This window comes from Taudactylus pleione, unplaced genomic scaffold, assembly GCF_031769625.1.
Source record: "Taudactylus pleione unplaced genomic scaffold, aTauple2 ptg000114l, whole genome shotgun sequence".
NCBI classification, from domain to species: domain Eukaryota; kingdom Metazoa; phylum Chordata; class Amphibia; order Anura; family Myobatrachidae; genus Taudactylus; species Taudactylus pleione.
In genome coordinates, this window is record NW_028284516.1 from 8,119,228 (window position 1) to 8,142,127 (window position 22,900).

The 22,900-nt window shown below is 43.0% G+C and overlaps 1 protein-coding gene across 1 annotated transcript in view; it reads left to right on the top strand.

Annotated features, from left to right (window-relative positions):
• CNGB3 (cyclic nucleotide gated channel subunit beta 3) overlaps positions 1–22,900 on the top strand; it is a 246,521-nt gene continuing 223,621 nt past the window's right edge. The window contains exons 1-2 of the mRNA XM_088471523.1: positions 1–80; positions 12,447–12,523. Of these exons, the coding sequence (XP_088327649.1) occupies positions 12,496–12,523 (28 nt within the window). The 5' untranslated portion in view covers positions 1–80; positions 12,447–12,495. The remainder of the gene's footprint in view (positions 81–12,446; positions 12,524–22,900) is intronic.

The window sequence follows — 22,900 nt, forward strand, 5'->3', positions numbered from 1 at the left end:
ACATAAGCAGTTGACGTAAGGTTTCAGCTAGCAGCACATCACAGAACCAGCTTCATGCCAAGGACGAGCCTATAGAAACGGTAATGTATGCTTTCATTAATATCTATAGATGTTCATCAGCATGCCATGTTATATTGTATTCTTTACATCTGAAGGAAAGTTTTATTATCATTGTCACATTTTGAAACCCTGTTTAATAATAAAAAATAAGAAAAATGATTTTTCCTTTAGCAGTTAAGGGCAATGTAACAATATTTTAACTTAGTATAGGAATTGTGATAATTATGAATATCCTTTAACGGATGTTAAATTGAAATCCAGGCATTACAGGGAGAATTGCGGGTATGCTGAGATGAGGTGCAGTGAATACATGTTCCCAAGAAGCTACTGTATATACAGTCTATAAGCAGATACTGAGCATTTAATAGAAGATAAATCAATGTACTGACCCCCTTTTTCGTCTAACTTAAATTGCATTTACAAAGGCATTAATATGAACAAGGAAATCTGCTCTCTTTGCATTATTTAGGCTTCCATATGCCAGTTGCTCCACTGGGACAGTGTATCTTATTTTTCCAGCCTTCAGACTCCTTATAGACTTGGATTAATGGGGATTAATGAAAATCAATTCCAATCCAAAAAGTGGCATTGAGTGCCTGGCCAGGGCACGTGCAAAAAAGTTAATACTGTTAATAAAACTGAACCATAAAGGGTTAGTTATAGTTGCAAAACCTGCTCTTAGTGCACAGGTGTGCCTAGTAGTCTGCAAAGCAGGGACGTGCAGTCAGGGTAGGAAGAGGAGACAGAGCCTCCCTTGTCATACTCCTGAGATTTGATATAAAATGATTAGAAAAATACAAAGAAGATATTTATAACTTATAAGCTTCTTCTTTTTTTATTGTAATCATTTTTATAGTTAATACTCACCAGCATTGTGGAGCTCCCTGGGACAGCAGGGAGATGAGAGATGAGGCAGGAACAGGTCAGCCTCGCTTCTATATAGTCAGACACTGCTTGCAGAGCTGGAGATGGGGCCACACCACGGGCAGTAAGCTGCACAGAAAGAGAGCTAATAGAGGCATGCCTCTGAGTATGGGTGGCGTGCTTTGAGCACTGATGGACATTTTGGATGTGTCATGTGACCAGGAAGTGCACTGCAGTGTTTAGAGATCGGAGCTCAGCAGAAAGGGAAGACAAGTGATGCAGGTAGGAGAATCAATGGATACTGAAGTGTAGTGAGGGGAGAGTTACAGTGAGTAGGATATGAGACAGGCTCCCAGTACTCAGACCCATCTCCATGTGTGCCTCTCCAGCCATTGACCTCACCGCACGTCACTGCTGCAAAGTGCATTCCAGGCTTCACGCCCATTGGAACCAGCTCTATATAAGCAATCTACTCTTAGGGGTATATTTACTATAGGGGTGTGCACCGGCCACTTTTCGTGTTTTGTGTTTTGGTTTTGGATCTGGATCTTTCTTCGTGTTTTGGATCTGGATTGGTTTTGCCAAAACCACCCTTCCGTGTTTTGGGTTCTGGGTTTTGTGTTTTGGATCTGTATTTTTTTGAAAAAAAGCATAAAAACAGCTAAAATCACAGAATTTGTAGGTTTTTCTGCTCCTATGCTATTATTAACCTCAATAACCTTAATTTCCACTCATTTCCAGTCTATTCTGAACACCTCACACCTCACAATAGTGTTTTTATGTCCAAAAGGTTGCACCGAGGTAGCTGGATGACTATGCTAAGCGACACGAGTGGGCGGCACAAACACGTGACCCATCTAGGAGTGACACTGCAGTGGCAGGCAGGATGGCAGTTAGAAAAACTAGGCCCCAAACTGTACATAATGCAAAGAAAAAAAGAGGTGCAAGATGGAATTGTCCTTGGGCCCTCCCACCCACCCTTATGTTGTATAAACAGGACATGCACACTTTAACAAATCAATCATTTCAGCGCCAGGGTCTGCCACACAACTGTGGCTGAAATGATTGGTTCGTTTGGGCCCCCACAAAACAAGCTGGCAATTAATGTGTCCCTGCACAAACTGGCTCTACGGAGGCAAGATGTCATCCTCATCCTCCTCATCCACCGATTCCTCACCCTCTTCAGTGTGTACATCCTCATCCTCACAAAGTATTAACTCGTCCCCACTTGAATCCACCACCACAGGTCCCTCTGTACCTTCTGGAGGCTGGTCTCCCTGGAAGAGCTGATAATTCATTTTGATGAACATCATCTTCTCCACATTCTGTGGAAGCAACCTCCTACGCCTTTCGCTGACAAGGTTCCCGGCTGCACTAAACACTCTTTCGGAGTACACACTGGAGGGGGGGCAACTCAGGTAAAATAGAGCCAGTTTGTACAGGGGCCTCCAAATTGCCTCTTTTTCCTGCCAGTACAGGTATGGACTGTCTGACATGCCTACTTGGATGCTGTCACCGATGTAATCCTCCACCATTCTGTCAATGGTGACAGTATCATATGCAGTGACAGTAGACATGTCAGAAATTGTTGCCAGGTCCTTCAGTCCGGACCAGATGTCCAAACTTGGTCCTGCCTGCCCTGCATCACCGCCAGCGGGTTGCTTAGGATACCTAAGTTTTTTCCTGGCAGCCCCAGTTGCGGGAGAAAATGAAGAAGGAGCCGTTGACGTGTCACGTTCCGCTTCAGCTGACAGTGTGTTCACCAGCAGGTCTTTGCACCTCTGCAGGCTTGTGTCGGCCGGAAAGAGAGACACCACATAGGCTTTAAACCTAGGATCGAGCACGGTGGCCAAAATGTAGTGGTCTGATTTCAACAGATTGACCACCCTGGAATCCTGGCAAAGCGAATGAAGGGCTTCATCCACAAGTCCCACATGCCGAGCGGAATCGCTCCGTCTTAGCTCCTCCTTCACTTTCTCCAGCTGCTTCTGCAAAAGCCTGATGAGGGGAATGACCTGACTCAAGCTGGCAGTGTCTGAACTGACTTCACGTGTGGCAAGTTCGAAGGGCTGAAGAACCTTGCACAACACGGAAATCATTCTCCACTGCGCTTGAGTCAGGTGCATACCCCCTCCTTTGCCTATGTCATAGGTGGATGTATAGGCTTGTATGGCCTTTTGCTGCTCCTCCATCCTCTGAAGCATATAGAGGGTTGAGTTCCACCGCGTCACAACCTCTTGCTTCAGGTGATGGCGGGGCAGGTTCAAGAGTGTTTGCTGGCGCTCCAGTCTTCGGCACGCAGTCGCTGAATGGCGAAAGTGGCCAGAAATTTTTCGGGCCACCCAAAGCGTCTCCTGCACGCCCCTGTCGCTTTTCAGAAAATTCTGCACCACCAAGTTTATTGTGTGAGCAAAACATGGGACGTGCTGGAATTTGCCCAGATGTAATGCCCGCACAATATTGGTGGCGTTGTCAGATATCACAAATCCCCAGGAGAGTCTAAGTGGGGTAAGCCACTGGGCGATGATTTCCCTCAGTTTCTCTAAGAGGTTGTCGGCGGTGTGCCTCTTACTGAAACCGGTGATACACAGCGTAGCCTGCCTTGTAACGAGCTGGCGTTTCTGAGATGCTGCTACTGGTGACGCTGCTGCTGTTGCTGCGTAAGGTGATACATCTACCCAGTGGGCTGTCACAGTCATATAGTCCTTAGTCTGCCCTGTTCCACTTGTCCACATGTCCGTGGTTAAGTGGACATTGTGTACAACGGCATTTTTCAGGACACTGAGGACACTTTTTCTGACGTTTCTGTACAGTCTCGGTATCGCCTGCCTAGTGAAGTGGAATCTAGACGGGATTTGGAACCGGGGACACACTACCTCCATCAATTGTCTAAATCCCACTGCACTAATGGCGGATACCGGACGCACGTCTAACACCAACATAGCAGTCAAGGCCTCAGTTATACGTTTTGCTTCAGGATGACTGCTGTCGTACTTCATCCTCCTCGCTAAGGACTGTTGGAGGGTCAATTGTTTAGTAAAAGTAGTGGTGTTCCTACTTCCTCTCTGGGATGATGAACGACTCCCAGCAGCAGCAGCAACAGCAGCAGCGGCAGCAGTAGGCGTAGCAATGCAGGATCCTCCGGAGGAATCCCGGATAGGAGAGTCAGTCATGCCAGTGATATGGCCTGCAGGACTACTTCCGATCCTGACTAAGGAGGAAATTGACGAGGAGGGAGTTGACGGTGTGGTTTGCAGGCGCTTGGATACAACAGGACAACGGGATTTAGGTGTCCCTGGACTGCTTACGGTCTGAGCCAAAGTTTCTGAACTTGACAGTAACTTTTTATGAACGCGCTGCAGATGCCGTATAAGGGAGGATGTTCCTAGGTGGTTGACGTCCCTACCCCTACTTATTTCACCTTTACATATGGTACATATGGCAAGACAGTTGTTGTCCGGATTTGGATAGAAATATTGCCAGACCAAAGAGGTGGAATGTTTGGTCTTCTGCCCAGGCATGACCGTGATGGGCTTTTTCATCCCACGGACAACAACTGTCTCCCCTGGAGCCTGATTTAAACAAACCACATCACCATCAGAATCCTCCTCGCCAACTTCCTCCTCAGCGCCAGCTACACCAGTATCCTCATCCTGTTGTACTTCAACAGTGACATCTTCAATTTGCATATCAGCAAGTGGACTGTGGGTGCTCCTTTCAGCACTTGCAGGGGGCGTGCAAATGGTGGAAAGAGCCACCTCTTCCCGTCCAGTGCTGGGAAGGTCAGGCATCGCAACCACCACCACACTTGGACTCTCTTTGGGGATTTGTGATATCTTCTTAGAAAGCACAGTTCTTCGCTGTGCTTTTGCCAGCTTAACTCTTTTGATTTTTTTAGTGGGAGGAGTGCTTCCATCGTCATGTGAAGCTGAACCACTAGTCATGAACATACTAGGGATCGACCTTAGCCGTTCCTTGCCACTCCGTGTCGTAAATGGCATATTGGCAAGTTTACGTTTCTCTTCAGCTGATTTAAATGTCTTTTTCAAGGTCATTTTCCTGAACTTTGCCATTTGGGATTGTATGTGCCCTCTACTATGACATTGGGCATCGGCCTTGGCAGACGACGTTGATGGCATGTTATCGTCTATGTCATGACTAGTGGCAGCAGCTTCAGCACTAGGAGGAAGTGGTTCTTGATCTTTCTCTATTTTATTTTTATCGGAGAAAGTTTGGTCCTCCATTTATGTTATATCGATTTGATATATACGTGCGGCTAAACACAGAAAATAAATTTTTTTTTGGTTCGGACTGGAGTGTACTTTGTGGGTTACAGCACCCTTTAACGGTCAAGCCAGCCGGCCCTTTACTTATGACACAGGCGCACTCTTGGCACTACTTTGTTGATGCACGTGCGGCTACTGCGCACACAATTCACAAACACAGAAAATAATTTTTTTTTGGTTTGGACTGGAGTGTACTTTGGGGGTTACAGCACCCTTTAACGGTCAAGCCAGCCGGCCCTTTACTTATGACACAGGCGCACGCTTGGCACTACTTTGTTGATGCACGTGCGGCTACTGCGCACACAATTCACAAACACAGAAAATAATTTTTTTTTGGTTTGGACTGGAGTGTACTTTCGGGGGTTACAGCACCCTTTAACGGTCAAGCCAGCCGGCCCTTTACTTATGACACAGGCGCACGCTTGGCACTACTTTGTTGATGCACGTGCGGCTACTGCGCACACAATTCACAAACACAGAAAATAATTTTTTTTTAGGTTTGGACTGGAGTGTACTTTCGGGGGTTACAGCACCCTTAACGGTCAAGCCAGCCGGCCCTTTACTTATGACACAGGCGCACGCTTGGCACTACTTTGTTGATGCACGTGCGGCTACTGCGCACACAATTCACAAACACAGAAAATAATTTTTTTTTTGGTTTGGACTGGAGTGTACTTTCGGGGGTTACAGCACCCTTAACGGTCAAGCCAGCCGGCCCTTTACTTATGACACAGGCGCACGCTTGGCACTACTTTGTTGATGCACGTGCGGCTACTGCGCACACAATTCACAAACACAGAAAATAATTTTTTTTTTGGTTTGGACTGGAGTGTACTTTCGGGAGTTACAGCACCCTTAACGGTCAAGCCAGCCGGCCCTTTACTTATGACACAGGCGCACGCTTGGCACTACTTTGTTGATGCACGTGCGGCTACTGCGCACACAATTCACAAACACAGAAAATAATTTTTTTTTGGTTTGGACTGGAGTGTACTTTCAGGGGTTACAGCACCCTTTAACGGTCAAGCCAGCCGGCCCTTTACTTATGACACAGGCGCACGCTTGGCACTACTTTGTTGATGCACGTGCGGCTACTGCGCACACAATTCACAAACACAGAAAATAATTTTTTTTTGGTTTGGACTGGAGTGTACTTTCGGGGGTTACAGCACCCTTTAACGGTCAAGCCAGCCGGCCCTTTACTTATGACACAGGCGCACTCTTGGCACTACTTTGTTGATGCACGTGCGGCTACTGCGCACACAATTCACAAACACAGAAAATAATTTTTTTTTAGGTTTGGACTGGAGTGTACTTTCGGGGGTTACAGCACCCTTAACGGTCAAGCCAGCCGGCCCTTTACTTATGACACAGGCGCACGCTTGGCACTACTTTGTTGATGCACGTGCGGCTACTGCGCACACAATTCACAACCACAGAAAATAATTTTTTTTTGGTTTGGACTGGAGTGTACTTTCGGGGGTTACAGCACCCTTTAACGGTCAAGCCAGCCGGCCCTTTACTTATGACACAGGCGCACGCTTGGCACTACTTTGTTGATGCACGTGCGGCTACTGCGCACACAATTCACAAACACAGAAAATAATTTTTTTTTAGGTTTGGACTGGAGTGTACTTTCGGGGGTTACAGCACCCTTAACGGTCAAGCCAGCCGGCCCTTTACTTATGACACAGGCGCACGCTTGGCACTACTTTGTTGATGCACGTGCGGCTACTGCGCACACAATTCACAAACACAGAAAATAATTTTTTTTTTGGTTTGGACTGGAGTGTACTTTCGGGGGTTACAGCACCCTTAACGGTCAAGCCAGCCGGCCCTTTACTTATGACACAGGCGCACGCTTGGCACTACTTTGTTGATGCACGTGCGGCTACTGCGCACACAATTCACAAACACAGAAAATAATTTTTTTTTTGGTTTGGACTGGAGTGTACTTTCGGGGGTTACAGCACCCTTAACGGTCAAGCCAGCCGGCCCTTTACTTATGACACAGGCGAACGCTTGACACTACTTTGTTGATGCACGTGCGGCTACTGCGCACACAATTCACAAACACAGAAAATAATTTTTTTTTGGTTTGGACTGGAGTGTACTTTCAGGGGTTACAGCACCCTTTAACGGTCAAGCCAGCCGGCCCTTTACTTATGACACAGGCGCACGCTTGGCACTACTTTGTTGATGCACGTGCGGCTACTGCGCACACAATTCACAAACACAGAAAATAATTTTTTTTTGGTTTGGACTGGAGTGTACTTTCGGGGGTTACAGCACCCTTTAACGGTCAAGCCAGCCGGCCCTTTACTTATGACACAGGGGCACTCTTGGCACTACTTTGTTGATGCACGTGCGGCTACTGCGCACACAATTCACAAACACAGAAAATAATTTTTTTTTAGGTTTGGACTGGAGTGTACTTTCGGGGGTTACAGCACCCTTAACGGTCAACCCAGCCGGCCCTTTACTTATGACACAGGCGCACGCTTGGCACTACTTTGTTGATGCACGTGCGGCTACTGCGCACACAATTAACAAACACAGAAAATATTTTTTTTTTGGTTTGGACTGGAGTGTACTTTCGGGGGTTACAGCACCCTTTAACGGTCAAGCCAGCCGGCCCTTTACTTATGACACAGGCGCACGCTTGGCACTACTTTGTTGATGCACGTGCGGCTACTGCGCACACAATTCACAAACACAGAAAATAATTTTTTTTTAGGTTTGGACTGGAGTGTACTTTCGGGGGTTACAGCACCCTTAACGGTCAAGCCAGCCGGCCCTTTACTTATGACACAGGCGCACGCTTGGCACTACTTTGTTGATGCACGTGCGGCTACTGCGCACACAATTCACAAACACAGAAAATAATTTTTTTTTTGGTTTGGACTGGAGTGTACTTTCGGGGGTTACAGCACCCTTAACGGTCAAGCCAGCCGGCCCTTTACTTATGACACAGGCGCACGCTTGGCACTACTTTGTTGATGCACGTGCGGCTACTGCGCACACAATTCACAAACACAGAAAATATATTATTTTTTTAGCACTTGGGGGGAGCACCCCTGATGGACAGAGCACCCCCTGGACAACACTACAGCACCCCTTTAGGACTGGGACACTGCACAGGACTTTGGAACTGACTGCACAACACAGTCCAGCCAGCCCCTATGGACTTTGAAGTAGTGGACACAGCCCCTATTAACAACAGCAGCACAGCACAACACAGCCAGCCCCTATGGACTTTGAAGTAGTGGACAACAGCAGCACTACACTACACTACACTACACAGCACTAACTCCCACCCTCCCTCTTCACTGTCCACAGCCGAGTGAGAAAATGGCGCCGACGCGGGTACCTTATATAGGATCCAAAACCCGCGAGACTCGGAAGGCGGGATGATGACGTTTTGCCTCGATGTCAGATCCGAGTCAGGCGGGAAAAGTCGAGCCTGACTCGGATCGGACTCGGATCGGGGGGGCTCGGGGGGGTTCGGATTTCAGAAATCCGAACCCGCTCACCCCTAATTTACTATAGTGCAGGTTTATAGAAGTGGAGGTTTTGCCCATAGCAACCAATCAGATTCTACTTATCATTTATCTTGCACATTCTAGACGATAACAGCTATAATTTGTTTGGTTACTATGTGCAACATCTCCATTTATATTTAGCAATTATACTGTACCCCTCAGTTTTGCACACTGAAGGATGGTCCTGAAAATGAAAAAATACCATCCTGTAAGATTACTTTGTACTTTATCTTCCCCACTGCTCCATAGACCTCACCAACATACACCACAGTTCCATGTGCTTATCCATAAAACTAGGTACACTTACAGAAATACAGAAGCTGCTAATTATCCTTAATGCTCCTTTTTGTGCATTAATTTTATCATGAAAATCTACAGAACATTTTTTTTTCATATTAGTAAGTTTTCATGAAACAGCATTCACAAACATGTATGGTAAATACAGATTCCTCACATTCTAACTCCATGTACATCATATCATCATATATTAGCTAAGGTGGATCTCATATACAGTATGTATTATTAGTTTATTACAGCTCAAAAGTTTGACTAAAATCATAAATGAATGAGAATGTATATTGGAGCATTCAGTATATATCTTTTCATATACCTATTATATGTATTTGATTTAAATATTACCAATATTTGGAATACTTTAAATGTACTATCTTGTAAACATAAATAACGTTTCCATGTTATTCACAGATTGGAAGTCAATTAAAGAGAAAACAGATTAGGTGATTTGCATTGTGTCGATAACGCCAAGCTAATTGCAGTCTCCAATAAGCTTTAACACTCTGGAGGAATGTAAATGAATATAAAGCTTATTGCTGAGACCATTCCCAATACGGGGAATGTATGAGCATCTAAGGGACAGCCAACTATACAAGGCATGGAACAGCTATTGCACTTAAAATCCTCAATATTTATAAATTGCTGTTAATATATTAAAATTGTTTAAAATAATTTTTTGTGCTGGGAAATTACTTTGCAATCAATATGAAATGTGTTTAATCTACTTCCCAGTTTATATCACTATCTACATGCAGAGAAGAGAAAGGTCAATAAAAATGTGATGTGAAACCTATAATATTGTTATAAATATTAATAAATGCACATTAGAATCGATTCAATTGTCTTAACCAAACTTCTTCAAATAAATTATGCTGAAATGTTTAAATTACATTTTTATCTTGAATATATTTTTAAGGAGTGCAATTGGATTGTTTTAGACAGCTACAACCAACCTACTATACTCCTATTGTGGATATAACAACCTCAAAGCAACTTGGATTAATAAATACATGCACTGTACACTGATATATGCACTGTTGTACACTTATGTCTACCCACTTTCCATCACACTACGGGGAAGATGACTATACTGTGGGATAGTAATACGGGTCGGGTACGGGATGCCAGGGTTCGGGATCCCGGCGGCCAGAATCCCAACGCCGCCATCCACACAGGGTTAGGATACCGACACCTGACGGTCAGTACCCTCTCTCTCTCCCTACCCCTAATCTTCCTTCCTCGTTGCCTAAACCTAACCCTCCCCCCAATACCTAATCCAACCTCCCCCTAGTGCCGCACCCTAACCCTCCCCACTTAGTGCCTAAACCTAACCCTCCCCCAATGCCTAAACCAACCTCCCCCAAGTGCCTAAACGTAACCCTCTCCCCAATGGCTAAACCAACCTCTCACTAGTGCCTAAACCTAACCCTTCTCCCCAAGGCCTAAACCAATCTCAACCTAGTGCCTAAACCTGTATACTGTAGTGCAACTTTGGTTCATTTTTGGTGCGTGGGTCCCCCTGGATTGCTTTGGTTGATCTGTTTCAGGGCACCGCATTATAAAACATGATTCTTTTAAAACACATTTTAACCCTTCACTGATTGTTTATTATACATGTATTTAACTTTTTTATTTTCATTCTTTATATACAGCTGTGGCTGCTCTTAACTATCTCTTTTACACTGCACTTTTCTTACTATGGCGGAGCCCTGGGGCAACTTAGCTGGGCCAGTTTGGGGGGGGGGGTCCTGCGCTCTGGATTTGAACACTAGTATGTTAGGGACCTACCCTAAAGAGGTTACCTGGATATGGTGGGTAGGCCCATAACCTTGGCCATGATTATGCTAAAAACCTCTATTGATTACATTTTATTGCATGTATATATTATCAATAATTTGGAGTTGTGCACCTGAGATTTGTCTGTTTCTCTAACCCTAAACCTCCCCACTTAGTGCCTAAACCTAACCCTCCCCCCAAAGCCTAAACCTAACCCTCCCCCCAAAGCCTAAACCAACCTCCCCCTAGTGCCTAACCCTAACCCTTCCCACTTAGTGGCTAAACCTAACCCTCCCCCCAATGCCTAACCCTACCCCAGTACTTACCATCAGAATGCTGGCTTTCAAGGTACCAGCACCGGAACTCTGACAGGTGTCGGGAATCCAGCGCCGGAACTTTAAGCAAAGGCATCCCGACTGTTGGGATTATAACTACATCCCAGTAATAGAAGGCACACTATAATGTGGATATATTTTTTAGATGTTTATGAGCGTAGAGCCCCAAAAATGACTGGAAGATGTTGGACAGTTTTGGGAGGGATGTCTGGATAAACTATCTAGCAAACTGGTTAGCAACTTTCCCAACCCAAGGGGTATATTTACTAAAGATCCATTTTAAATCATTTTGATCGATTGAAAATTGATCAGAATCGATCAACATCGATGTTGTGGTTCTGGGGCTAAATCACACATTTATGAATTTCTTAAATAAAAAAATTAAATAAATAGTCTGTTAGTAAATGTGTGCTTTAGCCCCAGAAACACAACATCGATGTTGATCGATTATGATCAATTGAACTTGACCTGTAGTATATATTCCCCCTAGGGTCACTTTGTTTGTGAATAAGGATTAGCTAAATGAGGAGTTTTTTTAACAATGAGTTTTTTTAACAATGATTTCTGAACTCAGTGCATTTGTATTATTTAAGTTTATTATAGTAATTATATCAGTTTACTATAGTAATTATTACTTTTAGCATTGCAGTAATCAAAGCCCCAGGGTGATCGAGAAGAGCCTCTGCCATAAATAGCGTTAAACCTGACAAAAGCTTGGCTATGATGGTTCTGTTATATATATTTAGGGATATGTAGTTTACAAGTGAGGTAGATTAATTGTATTTCATTTGTTTACAACTGGATTTGTTCCTGGTACATATCTAAGCAGTATCAGCACCCAAAGGAAATAATTACATGCACCCTATAACATTGACAGTTTCTCTCTGCAAGTTTTGCCTATGGTGCCCCAACGTTGTTCTCCATAGATGGGCAGCTAAGTAAGTAACTGTGGTATAACCAGAGGAGAGTGCTAAATGCAGGATATATTTTATTTCAACGCTGCCAAAATGTGTTTTAAGAGGCAACAATTCAGTTACACTACATAAACCACCACATTATAACTTGTAGTAAGAAAATACATAATTGTACTAAACTACAAAAAATTTCAAATCAAGTTTTAATATCTAAAAAAACCTCTGCTTTTAATTTAGTGTACCGGTAAAAGGTGTAAGTGTGATCTAATTATTATTTACATTTTTCATAAACACCAATGAAATGTAACTGCACGGTGTCAATTGAATTTATTTACAAAGTCTGATTTAACTTTTTGTTTTTTTTTATTAAAATAGTTCTCTACTCAGAGGAAAACAAGAAACGTTCGGGAGAAGTGATTTGGCCATGAGAAAATTTAACTTCAAAAAGCAAAGTAAGTTTTGTACTCTAATGGAGCATACACACGGAATGATTAAAATGCTCGATATGAATGATAACGATATTGATCATATCGTTATCGTTCATATCATGCATTTTTTGGTCCCTTCCAACCCACCAACGACCTGCGATGCGCGGGCACGCATGGACGATAACGGTATCGTCCATCGCCCGTGTATGCAGGCCAACTTGGTCGATATTGACCAGGATACTATAGGGACCTGCAATCGTTGATCACGGGTCTTTGACCGTCGTTGGTGGGTTGGTGGTGTGCTGGATGATCGATATCGATCATCCGGCACACCCAGGAGATCATTCAGCGATATCATTATCACTGATGGTGGTCTCGTATGTATGCACTATTTGCTTTGCAAACAAAAATTAAATTTAATTGACTTTTGATATATGTAGGTTACCAATGCGAGTGGAGACAGGGAATACTCCTGACACTATTAGGGCCTAGTATAGTAAGTGTAAATCTATAGATTAGCCCGGTATAGCAGCTATCAAGCCACAATGTACTGTATTCATTGCTACTGTATATTCGGATGCATGAGAGGAGGCCCCAGGTCCTAAAATCCTCTTCTATACTTGTATAGATATTTATAATAACAGCCACATATCTATATAATAATTCTCTAAGGCGTCTCATCTCTAACATAAATGGCAGTGAGTACAATAAAAAAAAAAAGAGAAGCGGTTCCTGAGCAACTTGCGCTCACGAAAATTAAAATGGCGGGACAAAACAAGAAAAAAACAGATAAAAAAGGAGAAATAACAAAATGATTAGTGCATAGTATGACTATTTAATCTGAATATAGATAGACCTGGTCAATCCCCATATATAGCACACAGAACCACAGTGAAAAAAACATGTGACCCCAAAGCCACCAATGAAATGTGGTAAAAACAGGTATAACTTACATGATCATATGTCCAATAGTACATGTAAAAGAGATACACAAAATAGTATAAAACTATTACTAAAAAATATATATAATAGATGTTATTGCACTTATCATTTTCAGAGTAAAAACCAGCTTTAAGAATATGGCATGTGACAGCGGGGCCTCATTGCCCAATGGCTCCCACTGCTAAATGAGACAAGATAGACCCTAGACTAGCAAGACTACAGTAGCTAGCAAGGGAGGAGGAGGATGAGGGACGTTGGGAACACGGTAAGTATGGGGTGGGATGGAACAGGGGCGGGACAAGGCTGAGGGATTTAGTGGGGTCGGAACAGCAGGACAGTGGAGAAGGTAAAGAGGGGAGTGGGATGGGACAGCAGCAGACAGAGGGGGTGGGGCAGGACAGAGCTGCAGATAGAGAGGAAGGTGGGACAGAGCAAGGGGTGGGTGCAGATAAGCGGATAGAGAGGGGACTGAATGGAGCAGCGGACAGACATATATCCGGTCCCTTTAAAAGTATAATAATACTAAACAAAAATTAAACTATGTAACATTTACATAATGCAGGATGCTCTGTAAATCTGATACATTGGTTTATTATTATAAACAGGTTTGGATAAAGCCCATGCTGGGTCCTAAGCTGGGCAGCAATTTTGGGCCCTTCTCTGTTCTCGCCATCTTATTCCAACAACTAAAAAACTACCAGCGCCTATTGCAGACATATCATACAGTGACCCACACATGATTATAACAGTAGTGCTGCCATACTGGCTACGCTAAAAGTGCACCCTTATTGATAACATAGCAGTGCCTACATGTTAAATGTACTAGCAGTGACGATATGTCATAACATTTGATGTTGACCTTTCACACAAAGCATAGTGACATGAACAAATAAATGAGGTACCACATACCATGGGGTGTTTCTGGCATGTTAGCACTGCTAGGCTGTCCATAGCCCCATTTTGTTCCCTAAAAAAGTCAGGAAAATTGGTGAGAACCTGCCCCTGAGCAGGGACAGTCCCACGTGTCAGGACAAACTGTCAGGAAGGCAGGATGGTCGGCTCACATCAGGACTGTCCCTTACACAAAGTGACCGTTGGAAGGTATGGCAGCACACAATAATAGCTGTGCCTCTGCGTTACACAATTATTATCCCTATGATGCAGCATTGCCTCCGTGTTATGTTAATATTGACCACATGTAACTTCAAATATTGGGGTTTATGTATCAAGCAGTGAAAAGTGTGGAGAAGTGGACCAGTAGAGAAGTTACCCATAGCAACCAATCAGCTCCTACCTGTTATTTTATTCACTGTACTTGATAAATGCTACTTTGAAGCTGATTGGTTGCTATGGGCAACTTCTCCACTGGTCCACATCTCCACGCTTTCACTGCTTGATACAACAAACACAGTGTCCCCATTTTAACAAGCATTGACCTCAATTTATGCCAAAGTTGACCACATATTAAAGCAACATTTGCCGTTGTGTTACTGCACCATTATCCTTATGTTACACCAATATTGTCCCATATTAACTATTACTACAGTACCTATACCAGGGGTGGGGAACCTTTTTTCTGCAGAGGGTAATTTTGATATATATAACATTATTTGCGGGCCCGGTGCAGGCCACACCCCCTCAGTGTGACATCATATGGGGCGGGGCCACAATCGCCGGTGATTACAGCAATGCCCGGAGCATCCGGAGAATGCTCTGGTAGCTGTAAGGGCAGCGGTGTGACTGTCTGAAGTGTCCTAAGGATGCTCTGGGTGGCACTGCTGCATAGATACTAGCTGCAGCGTGCCACTCTAGATGAGGCTAGCAGAAAAAAGCTTAGAGGGCCAGACCAAATGATTCTGCGGGCCTTATACGGCCCCCGGACCTGAGGTTCCCCATCCCTGCCCCATACAATAAAAGATTAAGGGGCTAATTTAGAAATGGATGCAGAAGTGACCGGGGCTGTATCTGTTGGCAGTCGCCTATCTGCAACTTTAAGCAAATGCTGCAACCTGGTCAACATCTGTATATCCAAATGCGCAAAACTGAGATGCCCACTGTCAGCACCCGTACACTCTGTGATACCGATTGATGGGTCTTTAGATGCACCATTGGTTGCATCATCGAAACGTGCACCAGTCCTATGGTCAATGCAGTTTCGCCATCCAAGTGTGGCCTCCAAAGAGTTGCTAAGATTCTGTGCATGCAACCACTTTCACGCTCACTACATTTTCAATATATTTGTCTGTGCATGCGTCTGAAATCGCAACTGTGACTCTGTATGGACTCAATCGGGACGCATGCATGAAGTGACTTAGACATGCACAGTAGCAAAACATCGCTCCATTACGTCTGACATCGGCAGTGCAGCCACCTCTGAATCAGCTCTTAGCTGTCTGGTGGTCAAGTATTAAAGCTACCTATCCTGCAGAGGGCGCTCACAAGTACAGATCTCTGCTAGTGCTGAGTGTCGCAATGTGATGCAACTTAAATGCACCATGAAACTGCACTGATTAATTTGCAGTTATAATGATGTCATGGGCTGGAGCTAACAAAGAGGAGGTTCTGCCTCCTTATATACCAGTCCAGCATAATACTATAAAATGCCAAAATCAGTATCTTTATCCTAATATCTTCAATGGTCCTTATCTCAAATAGCTCAAATCTATAGTTACACATCTCTACCGCATCGTTATATGGCTTCTATGAGGTGCTACCCACTACTTAATTTATACATATGTCACAAAAATAAGAAGAGAAAGGTAAGTAGTTTCGAGGGTGCACTAGTGACCACAAAAATATAATTTAAAAAGTATAAACTTTATTGGTATGTATTAAATATTTATAAGTTAAAATAGGTGAAATATAAAACAAAAAAACATGAAAAAAGGTTTGAAAAATAGTAAAGTGTATTAAAATATATGTTCGACAAAACAACCATTGTCTATGTCATTCCGTTTCTGTAAATCACTTATTACAGCTAATTGCTTATAAATAATCACACACTGTTATGTCTTAGTTTCATACGTTATGGCCAGAGAGTTTAATAGAATGTTATTCCCTCACTAAGGGCTCTATTTATTAACATGTTTTTACACCCTTTTCAAATTATTTTAGTTTCACCTACAGTTACTAAAGGGCAATTGGAGTAGAATTTGTAAAATTGTACTCCAAGCCCTAATTATCACTTATTTTAATCAGATCACATTTGATGTCATGGGCTGGAGCTGACAAGCAGAGTCCAGCATAAGTGCAAAGGCCTTAGCTACCAGCACCATCCAATACCACTGCTTGTGCTGACCACTTATATCTGCTGAGCCATAGACAAGGCTTTGGTTTGCTTTCTTGAGTAATCCAGACCTGCTCTAACATCCTCACTGGGGGTATTTTACGCCTCAGTTACACTTTTTGCAAATGTTGCCTTCCTATTTTATACTGCAAATTAAACAATATCACTTTTCACATAACACTAATAACATTTTAAATTAGCATTCTTGCAACACAGGGGTCGATTCAATTAGGAGTGAGCTGGATCAGTGGCGTCCCTCCACATGGTGTCACCTGGTGCGGGGAGGGACATTGGGAGCGCAGCAAAGCCGCATGCTCCCCAAAAAGGGGCGTGGCCTCGCAAGAAGAGCGTGGCATCGTGGGGCGGGGGCGTGGCCTTGCAACACGAATCCCTGTGGTCCCGTTCCTAATATTACCAAAGGGGGTGCAGGAGGTGCATGCTGACTGCCTTGTCTTGCAGTGCCCGGCTCTCACAGTGTCAGGAGCCAGATGCTGCACTTAATACTACAGTGCAGCACCTGGCTCCTGTCACTGTGGGGGAGTGTCAGTCTGCACCTTGGTGTCACCCCTCCGCGGGTGACACCTGAGTGCGGCCCGCACCCCCGTTTTGATGCCACTGAGCTGGATTAATTGTAGTTGCAATGGCATGGAAACACTGGCAAAGGCACCTCAGTTCACCCCCATCTCTCCCTGGACTTGCACAGTTTAGTACACAGGCCTATGGGGTTACGAACCAAAATCTTTGAGTTCAGAGTTATCTAGCAGTGCTGTAACAAGGCTCCGGAGCTCCCTGTGGTGTCCCCGACCCTAAGCATATGACTTCATGAAAAGAGCAGGGATACAAGCATCGGGAAGTTCAGCACTGCCCGGAGCGTCCTGAGGGCTCTCCCAGTGGCTCTACAGATGGCAGAGTGCATGCCCAGAGCATCCAAAGAATGCTTCAGATGGCACTTCCGCAGAAATACTGGCTGCACGGTGCTGTTCCAGACACCCAGCTGGCCAGAAGCAAGGGCCGTGAGGGAACAACAATTCCGCCCATAGAGCCCTGCACTCTCTGTGGTGGCATTGCACACACCCCTAGTTACAGCCCTGCTACCTAGCATATTACTGCACATACTTATGGGGAAATTAGTAGCTTCAGGTGCTTAATGGAGAAAAAGACATAAAATTCAAAATGTATAAAACATAAAATGTTCCTCAATAAATATCTCTCACTCCACGCAGATGTTACAAATGGTTGCTAGCCAAAGAAAGGAACTATTAGAATGAATGAACAGCGCTGTGGATATAAAGTCCTAAGAACTGCAAATGTGCCCATATAAATAAAATACACAATTTATTAATCATACATAAATTATTTAAGAATAAAGAAACAGATGCATCTGTGATGCAATAATTGAAGTCGTATCAATGTTGCATATGATAAAAAAGTATCAACAGTTGTAATTATTATATTGATACACTGGCTATGGGTGAAGCTGGAAAACCATGTATAAAATCTTTTGTATTCCCAGCACAAATAAAAAGGTCATATAGGTGGCTGGATGGTAAATAAAAGTTCAAATAGGTAACTGAATGGATGACCTAACAGCCGCGTCCAGCTGTCTCACTTATAACTTAGAAACATTGTGTAAATACCATATGAGTAAATCCTTATGCCACCACGCTTCTAAGCCAGGCTATTGCAATTCAAATGTATAAAGGGCCTGATTCAGACCCGGACGCTAAGCCCCGATCACTCTCTGCCAAAAGGGTCCGGGTATGCAAATTCCGTGATTGCACTGTGTGGCGTAAGGACGCCCTCTATGTCTTAGAGAGCGACAGCAGTGAGCGTACGCTGGTGTATAAAGACGCTAACTTTCCTTTCTTAACACACGTCATCTCCAGGAAGTGTATGATTAATCATTAACATCGAGAGCCATCGGAGCTGCTTGCATCCCTTAAGGTAAACCCTACCCCGCCGTAAGTACTGCGATCACTGCAGGCTGAAATACAACCAGGTGACGTATACAATGACGCTTCCATGTTAATTATGCACGCCCTTTAAACGCCGTTTTGACGCCCAGACACGCCTTCGTTCACACCACCAATCCCCCATTCACAGACACCTTCCCGTTGCCACTCACAAACGGCGCTATCTGTCACTCAAGGTAGCGTCCAGTCTGTGTACTACGAGCGCACAATTCCTGATTGCATTGATCTCTCTTGTGCACACGCACTGCGATGCATGCGCAGATGGGCAACAATCGCCCATAGCGAGCGCACGGCTTAGCGTCCAGGTCTGTGCAAACCTCCGTTCTCTGCTTTATGCTACTTCCACTGTTACTCGCTGATGAGATGCAGCACCCCCGTGTAAAATCGGACCTTAGCTGAATGCCGGCGCCCGCTTTAGGTACAGCATCTCCTGTGTAGAGTCGACCCTTGATTAGAAGCCAGCACCCGCATTTTGATGACAGACAGGCAGCATCTTCAGTATAGAAGCTGGGGTGTGATCGTTACCAGCTCCACGGTCCTCCAGATCTCCTCCTTATTGCGGAGACTGCGTATAGCGGATGTACATCTAATTCATACTTAAAAACTCTTCTTAATCTTCTTCTCTGTGTGCAACCCATAGTCATAGGATTTAACCATATGAGTAGTGTGTGTAGTGTTATAAAAATAAAGATAAACAATAGAGAATAATAATAATTGCAAGAAAGAATAAAAAATAAATAAATAAATAAATAATAAAAAATTAATGAGCACATATTCCACAGTAGTGAACAATGTGACCACCTAAGTATAACATTTACAGTATATACTAATACAGTTAGAGCCAATGTTGATTTCATGCATACAGTAAATCTCGATAAAGAATCAATAGTTTGTATAACTCCAATTAGAGATGAATCTATTATGACACTGGGCACCTTAGGTCTCACCAGTATGAAATTATATCCTCATAATACTTTATTAAGGTCTAGTGTCTCATTAAGACCCTCTGGGTACAAACAATTGAATTCATGGATCCAATAGACCTCTCTTCTGCAGAGTTGTTTATATCTATCGCCACCCCTATTAGTTATTTTCATGTTCTCAATCCCTGTGATCCTTCTGGATTGCCATTGTGACAAGAGGCAAAGGGGTAAATTTACTAAAGTGAGAGTTTTTAGAAGTGAGTTTTAAAAGTGATGTTGCCCATAGCAACCAATCAGATTCTACTTAACATTTAACTAACACCTTCTAGAATATAATAGCTAGAATCTGATTGGTTGCTATGGGCAACATCACTTTTAAAACTCACTTCTAAAAACTCTCACTTTAGTAAATTTACCCCAAAGTTTCTAGAGACACTGTGGGGGCAATTCAAATTATTTTTTAGTCGTGATAATTAATGAGAGCCCAGTTTGCTATTCAATTATTCTGGGCGCTCATTAATTATCGCCCTCTTCACCGACAATGAGACGAGGTTTAGCTGTGTAAAACGGTTAAACCCATCTTAATTCCTGGTTAGGGCACGCTATCTGCAGTTAGCGCGCCCTAACAAGGGTGTTTCAGACACATTTCTGCTCGCGCACTCCTGAGTGCGTGCAGAAATGCCGGAGCCGGCGGCTATCGTGCCCTGACAGAGCAACAATTGAATTGCTCTGTCGGAACATTTGAATTGCCCCCTGTATGTCATGACCCTATTCAGGATATTTCTCCTGTGCTCTCCACAACGTGTTTTAAGGTTCCTAACAATTCTACCGATATATAATAAATTGCATCGATACTGTAATAAATAAATGACATATTGGGTTTTGCAATTCATAATATCTTTAATCCTATATGGTTTTCCTGAAGAATGCTGAAATACCTCTTTTGTTTTATTATTTGTATGTGGGCACATGGCACACAGTGCACTCCCACACTAATAAAAACCCACTGGAATATTGGAGAGCCAAGTGGTTCAAAACAGATTTAGGTGGGTTTTGGTATTTTTCAAAAAGCTGGGTGCTAAGATGTTTTTAAGGTAGCGATTTTTCTTAAATACCACAAGTGGCTTGTCAGCTATTAGGTCTTTTAAAATCGGTTCTCTTTTAAGCAGAGGATAGTTCCTTTTTATAAGATTTATTTTTTAGCAAATATGCAGATTTATTGTACTTACTTATCGTACTTACATATATAAGGACCAGTTTCAATTTGATTCTCATCTGATGTCTCCAGAACAGGATTCTTGTCCATATCTTTTTTTGTTGTAATGTCAATAAATCATCTCGGTTGATTTGACTCACTTCATCAAAGGCCCTATTTAATAGAGACACATTTTGCATTGTTGGATATCCCCTGTCAGAAAAAAATATTCAATATCTCCCTAAACTACAATTTCTTTTGAGATGCATGAGTTGACCTTTGGGGATATTATACAAGGTTTATAATATGCACTATTATAGTACAAAAATTTATTGACGTACAGCTTTTTGTTATAGGTGGACGTCACAATAATATTATTATCCATTGACAAATATAGATCCAGGAAGGATATGGAAGTCCTGTATGTGATGCGTGAATGTGAGGTTATAAGTGTTACTGTTCAAAAAATTTACAAAAGACAATGCTGAAACTTCGTCCCCATCCCAAATAATAAATAAATCATCTACATTAATATAACGGCCATAGAGAACGAGATTTGCGCCATAGTTACTGCCCCAAACGTATTCGTCCTCCAGGGCACCCACGTAAAGGTTGGCATAACTTGGCACAAACCTTGTTCCGATGGCCGCACCCATCACCTGTAAAAAATGAACCCCATTAAAAAAGTGATTGTATGTGAGTATAAACCTTATTGAGTCTAATAAGAATTTCTGGTGCCTCAAAGAGAAGTGTTAGATCTTGCTAAAGTTTTTGCCATAGTGTCAATACCTTTCTCATGGGGAATATTAGAATATAAGGATTCCACATCCAATTTGAGAAAACCATAGCTATCTTTCCATTCAATTTTTTTTAAAAGAGTTAGTATATGTGTAGGATCTCTAACATATGATTTTAATTAAACTAATGGCTGTAGATAAGAATCAATATAATGGGGACCCCTCATTTGAAACGACCCAGTGGTGCAGAAAGTGACTTGTAAATTTTGGGCAAATGAAAATAAGTGGGGGTGACAGGAAAAAAAAACATATAAAAACTTCCATTCCTCCCTGGAAATAATTCCATGCTCCAGTGCCTCATCAAGGATGTGTTTCAATTCTTTCTGAAATAGGGAGGAGGGGTTGTGGCTCAGTTGGGTATAGAAAGTAGTGTCAAGAAGCAAACGACTTGCCTCTGCTTTATAATCTGCAAGAACCAGAGAGTAGAGACCTTTGAAAAATCCATCATAGAAAAATGATTGTCACTTTTTGAATACTTTTCAATTGCTTTCATCATTATTGGTCTGGTGTTAGGTTTGTATTATTATTATTATTATTATTATTATTATTATTATTATTATGTTTATTATCATCATGGTATTATTTATTATTCTATTAGCTGGTTTTGGATATTGGTATCCAACCAATTATTTTTCATACCTAATAGTTATTTTCAGTGGCAGATTTTGCCAAAAGGCTGCGAGGCTGCAGCCCCCCCCCCCCCCCAGTAAAATCCACCGCATCTGTTTAGTCAGTGCAGTCTGTGACTTTACTGACTACACTCTGTGACTGGCAGCAGCTTCCTACCTGCCAGTCACATACACCCAGGCAGCCCCAGGGGGAGGTGCATAGGACATAGACAATGGCTGCAGAGAGCCTACGGCCATTTCATCATTCAGGTTTTGTCAATGGTGAAACGGCCGTTGTCTATGTTCTGAATATACTGAAACACACTATTATTGTTTATGCTGTTAGATTGAGAGTGATACATGTGTTACACTGTATACCTGGTTACTTTTTAGCCGCCTCCAAACAAAGCATTGAGAAAGCACTGACAGCTTTGGCAGAGGACAGGGTAATATACAAGCACATGAGTAAAAGCAATGATAACAACAATATGCTAGGATCAAATGGCAGAAGCTAATTGATACTGCATATGTAGCTCTAACCTGCCACAGCCTACTTGGTGATTAATGTGAGAATAGATATTAAGAATATATATTAATTCATACTGAGTTGTACCTGTGTGGGATATTATATGAATCCTCAATAGCAGGACATGAATACATTTGAGTAGAACAGTAAA